We start from the raw sequence: 6,502 nt of genomic DNA, 5'->3' as shown, positions 1-6,502 counted from the left end.
TATTGCCTTTCTCCCTCCATAGACTGAGAGGTAGTAGTTTCAAGCAGACAGCTCTTCATTGGGAGTGAAAAAGGCCCACTGGCATCTGTGTTGATGGAATAAACGGGAACATGATTCTCTTAGTGATCCAGTTATCCATTGCTGCATAACAAACCATCTTAAAACGTAGTGCCTTAAAACAGTAAGCATTTCATTTTGTTCAGGATTCTGTGGGTTCAGAATTTGGACAGTGGGGATGGCAGTTATGTTAGATAAAGGAATCTTAAAAAGTGAGTGGTTGTGTGATAACTAATTTGGGGTAAATATACTAGTGTAAACTAGTATATTTAGTGAGTTGTGGTATGGAAGGATAATAAAAATGTTTAGGAGTAAAACTAGAAGAAGTGGGTTGAAGATTCAAGAAAGTTGGTTTTAACCTACCACGAAGAACATATTTATAATAGAAAAACTATCTATATATGAAGGAGGATAATCCAAGAGAGTAAGTAACTATATCATTCTTGTTTAGGCAAATGCTAGGCAGTTGATTCAATAAAGATATTATGGGGTGGTTTAAGCCTCAGACATATGGTTGGATTAGATGACTGTTGAACTTTTTTTACTCTGATACCCATGATTATATGAAATGTGGATTGATGATATAAAAATCTTTTTTTTTGGAGCTTTCAGAGAGAACATTATGAATTAGAAAATATTATTGCTGCTAGTACCTTTCTACAAGCTGAAATCCTCTTGTCCATCATCCCAGTATTAAAGACTTCCAGATATTTTTAATGTTTTAATTAGAGCCTATTCCTAGGTTTGCATTCCTGGGACATCCAAATTTGATATTAGAATATTCTTTGATATTAGAATCATGCATGCAATTCATATTAGAGATTATTTCAACATAGTTCAATTTGGATCATGCTTAAAACATCTTCATGTTAGATGAATTAACCACAAGCTCCCTTTAAATAACACGATGCGATGCCCTGCCGATGTAGCTCAGAGGCTGAGCCTTGACCCAGGAACCGAGAAGTAGCCAGTTTGATTCCAGTCAGGACACATGGCAGGGTTGCAGGCTCCACACCCTCCCCCCAGTACAGGCCATGCAGGAGGCAGCCAATCTATGAATGTTTCTATCTATCCCTCTCCCTCTCTCTCTAAAAAATCAATAAATAAACATATTAAAATAACACAAGGGTTCTCATATTCAGGATGCAACCTAACTGTTCATCCTTTTACTTCTTCCCTATGTCCTAGCTTAGGGTGCAGTGTTCACAGTTCCTAAAACATGTCCTTCACGTTCATGCTTCTCCCTGAAATGACCTAATTCATAGCTGCCTATCGAAGTCCTGCTCCTTCTGTAAGGATGTTACCAGAGTCTAAAAGTCACACCCCGAGGTCACTGCCTCTGAGAAAGAGTCTTTCTTCCAATTAGTTTCCCGAGAGCCCCTTTGACATCCTTGTTTCTCAGGCTATAAATTATGGGGTTCAACATTGGTGTGACCACGGTATAGAACACAGATATCATCTTATCCCGCTCTTTTATGGTCTTGGAGTTTGGCCGCATGTAGGTGAATATTCCGGATCCATAGAAGAGAACAACGACAATGAGATGGGAGCCACAGGTGGAGAAGGCCTTGAGCCTCCCCTCCCCAGACTGCATCTGGACCACAGTGGAGATAATATGCCAGTAGGAGACAAGGATCAGGGAGACAGGAGCTAGGAGGATGACCACGCCCATTGCAAAGATGGCCATTTCCGTGCTGTAGGTATCTGCTGACGCCAGCTTCAGGAGGGCAGGAGGCTCGCAAAAGTAGTGATTGATAATGTTCTGTCCTCGATAGGGGAGTTGGAAAGTAAAGGTGGTGTCCACCAGAGACACTAATGCCCCACTGGCCCAGGATGCTACCGCCAGTTGGAGACACACCTGTTGCGTCATGATGGTGGAGTAGTGCAGGGGCTTGCAGACAGCCACGTACCGGTCATAGGACATCACTGCCAGCAGAGCACACTCTGTACACCCAACCAGAAGGAAGACAATTACCTGTGTCATACACCCCAGGAAAGAAATCGCTTTCCTATTTACCAGGAAGTGGACCAACACCTGGGGGACAATGCTAGTAGAAAAACAAAGGTCTGCGAAAGAGAGGTTTCTAAGAAAAAAGTACATGGGCGTGTGCAGTCGAGAGTCCATGAAGATGAGAATGATAATCAGCAAATTGCCAAGCACAGTCAACAGATAGATGATGAGAAAAAGAATAAACAGCAGGATCTGGGTCTGCAAATCCCTTGAAAGGCCGAGGAGGATGAACTCAGTCACAAAGGTTTGGTTTTCTTCTCCCATTGAGAGTTATGCCTGTTAACCTGTTTGGCACCAACAAAAAGAAAAACTTTGAGTTTGTGATTTCAAGTCCTGTAGAAGAGGCTCATTTAAAACTGACACCTAATTGGATAGTATTACCTTTTTTCTTATCCAATTTATTCTAATTAATACCAAATATAATATTTTTATTCTCATTATTTGGTGATAATTTAAATCCAATTTCCCCCAAAAATCTTCTCCCCAGTGTCCCCTTTAAAAAACACACAGAACCTTTATTAAAGCCTTCCTGATTAGTTTTGATGTGAGGGTATTAGAGTTCGTGGGGCTTTTACTAAATGGTTATACCCATATTGTTAGGAAATGACTCTGTATATTGTTAGGACTATTGCCATGCATAAAACTATATACTAACTGTTCAAAAATACTACATATTTACTTATAACATATCTTCCAAAAACATGAAATAGTTTTCAGGCATCAAATTTAATTTGACCTCTTAAAAAACAGCAAACTGTACTTGTGTTTAAAAATAACCTTTAGCATATCACACACTAAGGGCCATTCTATTTTGATTAAAGCATAAAATATTAAAACTAGAACAATAAAAAAGAAAAAATAAGCCTAACCCTAATCCTAACCCAAATTGTTGTGATATCTGGATAGGACCAGGTTGAAAAACACAAAAGCTTTCTAAGAAAACATGCCGCCGAAACCGGTTTGGCTCAGTGGATGGAGCGTCGGCCTGCGGACTGGGGGGTCCCGGGTTCGATTCCGGTCAGGGGCATGTACCTGGGTTGCGGGCACATCCCCAGTAGGAGATGTGCAGGAGGCAGCTGATCGATGTTTCTCTCTCATCGATGTTTCTAACTCTCTGTCTCTCTCCCTTCCTCTCTGTAAAAAATCAATAAAATATATTTAAAAAAAAAAAAAAAGAAAAAAAGAAAACATGCCGAGTTTGCAACATAAATCAAGGACTACAATGAGATAATATCAAAGACAAAATTAAAAGATAACTACGAGCTGAGGAAAGTATTCAAGGGAGATGACAGACAAACGTTAAAATACTTCATTACATTAAGATTCCATATTTTTAAAACACTATGAAAATTGTTGAGTCCAAGGACATAGATTACTTAAAAAGAAGTGCAATGTCTACTAATAAGAAAAATATTCCATATTATTATAAGTCAATAAGTATAATAACAACAATGAGAGATAAATATTTTTCACTTGGACAATTAGGTAAGATTTTAATAGTAATGACCACCACAAAAATAATAACTAGTATTTTATTGAGCATTTAACCTATGAGAGGCATTAATTTAAGAACCTCAACTTTTTTTTAGCATATTACCTTCCGGCTGGCAACATGAGTAATATAATTACATTATGAGGTAGACACTATTATCTTATTTTGAAGATGAGGAAACAGCATAGAGAGGTTAAGCTACTTTCCCCAAATCATGTAATTCATAAGTGGCAGAATTCATTAGCTGTAAAATGAAGGTATAGACATTTTTGTACAATGCAAGTGGTTAAAAAATTAGTGCAATCTCTCTGGAAAATCATTTTGTCAAATACATTAAAAAGTTAAATATTCACATGCTTTGACCAGTTCTCAATGGTGTCAGGAAGGGAAAAATAACCTTTCTGTTAGTCTTTGCTTCCGCCACGAGAAGTGAAAACCTAGTTTGTAATATTCTAGGGTATTGGTTGGCCCATGTTTACTACTATGTAAGGTTACTATGCCCATTTTTATTCCTGTCTTCTTCTTGGTACTAAACTTATAAGTTGAACGAGGTCCCTCTTAAGAACTTTACTTGCTCTATTCTCTTGTTTTTGATTGGTGTCTAGGTGTATCCTTTGTTCTTTGGTATCATGCATGTTTCCAGCTAGAGGTAATATGATGATATAATATGGATTTAATTTGTAAGAGAAGTTGAGGTCCTTGAAGGACTTTAGACTAGATTGGGTATCTGAACCCAAGCCTACCAGAACTCTGAACTTGATGACATTAGGGACTAGTCCAATTAATACAAGAGTAGTGCCTTTTTTTTATTATTATTATTTCTTATTTCTTTTGTAGAACTCTAAGGGGGAAATAACCAGGACTAAAGTAGTATTAGGAATTCCTGAGTCCCCTAGACTGAATATCATCTAATACTCTGAAACATTATTCCAATGTCTAAATCCTATTCTGTGAGTCTATTCTAAAGAAATACTATAAGTTGCAGAAAATATTCACAAGAAAATATGTTTATCACATCATATAATAAAATAATGGTTTAAAACAGACATATAGACCAATGAAACATAATAGAGAGCTCCCAAATAAGCCACACAGATATGGTAAGCTGATCATCAACCAGGATGCCAACAATACACAATAGGGAAATAATAGTCTTTTCAATAAATGGTGTTGGGAAAATTGGATATCCACATGCAAAACAATGAAATTGGACTCTTATCTCACATTGTATACAAAAATGAACTCAAAATGGATTAAAGACTCAAACATAAAACCTGAAACCATAGAACGCCTAGAAGAAAGGACAGGGGGAAAGCTTCTGGGCATTAGTCTTAGCAATGATTCCTTGGCTATAACACCAAAAGCACAAGCAACAACATAAAAAAATAGACAAGTCAGACTACATCAAACTAAAGAGCTTCTGCACAGCAAAGGGGATAATCAACAAAATGAAAAAGCAACCCATGAAATGGGAAAAATATTTGCAAACCATATATATTATAAGGGGTTAATATCTGAAATATATAAGGAACTCATAAAACTCAATGGCAAATAACCTAATTTTAAAATGAACAAAGGAACTAATTAGACATTTCTTCAGAGAAGACATACAAATGGCCAACAGGTACATGGAAAGGGGCCCAACATCACTAACATCATAGAAATGGAAATCAAGACCACAATGAGATACTCCTCCCCCTGGCAGGATGGCTGTTATTTAACAAACAAACACCCCAGAAGAGAGCAAGTGTTGACAAGAATGTAGAGAAAAGGAAATGCTTGCACAGTGTTGATAGAAATGTAAATTGGTGCAGCCACTATGGAAAATAGTTCTGGAAATTTCTAAAAAAATTTTAAATAGAACTACCATATGACCCAACAATCCTACTTCTGAATACATATACAAAGGAACTGAAATCAAGATCTCGAGATAGCTTTGCTCTCACACTTCTTAAAGCATTATTCACAATAGTCAAGACTACTATGAATGGATAAAAACAATGTTGAGCATACACTCAATAGAATATTACTAACCTTTTAAAAAGAAGGAATTCCTCCTATTTGTGGCAATATGTATGTTTCTGGAGAACATTATGCTAAGTGAAATAAATAAGATACAGAAGGACTATATGATGTCACTTACATGAGGAATCCAATATGGTCAAAGTCATAGAAGCAGAGAGTGATATGGTGGTTTCCAGGGTCAGGGGGGAGGAAGAAACAGGGTGCTAAGTTTTAGTTATGCAAGATGAATAAATCTTAGAGATGTACTGTACAGCATGGTGCCCTTCATTATTCAAAGAACCACTTCCTCTCCCACAATTATTTCTGAAATTCCACAGGGAAGAACTTACCTGTTCTCAGCAGTGTCAGCCCCAAAGTAATGGCTGTCATTTTCTTTCCCCCTGTTTCTTGTTGTCTAGGTGTTATCTGAGCACTGCTGTTTCCTCTGTACCCTACAGATAATAATTATTGATACCATTAATAATGACAATCTTCTTCCATTTATATTTACCAAATATGTGTTTGCTAATGCCTTAGGGACCAAAGCTAAAAATACAGTATATTTTCAAAATGCACAGAAAACATTGAAAAAAAAAACTTTCCAAAATGTTGAGAGTGGTTGACTGGATACTGAATTTCTGGGTGAGTTATTTTTCTTCTTTTCTAATGTTTTTGTATTTTAAAGTTATTCTTTAAAAGGCCATCTATTGCTAATAAAGAAAAAATATAAATATAGGAAAATCTCAACAGTACTTAATTGAGGATGCTCTAAACTATTACTTTATTGCTTCTACTTGAGACTTGATCAAGTAACTGGGAAGCGAATAAAAAACAAAATCTGGAACAATCATTTTCAGATACTGGAGAATAGCCAGCTCAAAAATCAGCAACTTAATGGAATAAAACAGAATTTAGAATCAAACTCTAATATATAAAGG

At 36.7% G+C, this 6,502-nt stretch overlaps 1 protein-coding gene across 1 annotated transcript; it reads right to left on the bottom strand.

Annotated features, from left to right (window-relative positions):
- Window positions 1-1,387: 1,387 nt before the first annotated feature.
- On the bottom strand, window positions 1,388-2,356 carry LOC118663375 (olfactory receptor 2D3). The gene has a single exon (XM_036322907.1). The coding sequence runs from the start codon at window positions 2,330-2,332 to the stop codon at window positions 1,388-1,390; it is 945 nt and encodes a 314-aa protein (XP_036178800.1). The 5' UTR covers window positions 2,333-2,356.
- Between the last annotated feature and the right edge of the window lie 4,146 nt (window positions 2,357-6,502).

This window comes from Myotis myotis, unplaced genomic scaffold (assembly GCF_014108235.1).
Source record: "Myotis myotis isolate mMyoMyo1 unplaced genomic scaffold, mMyoMyo1.p scaffold_m19_p_10, whole genome shotgun sequence".
NCBI classification, from domain to species: domain Eukaryota; kingdom Metazoa; phylum Chordata; class Mammalia; order Chiroptera; family Vespertilionidae; genus Myotis; species Myotis myotis.
The sequence above is the reverse complement of the archived record's forward strand: the minus strand, read 5'-3'. Positions and strand labels throughout refer to the sequence as shown.

What these genes read in the sequence shown, in the direction of transcription:
- LOC118663375 (XM_036322907.1), bottom strand. Translation starts at nt 2,332, where the DNA reads ATGGGAGAAGAAAACCAAACCTTTGTGACTGAGTTCATCCTCCTCGGC.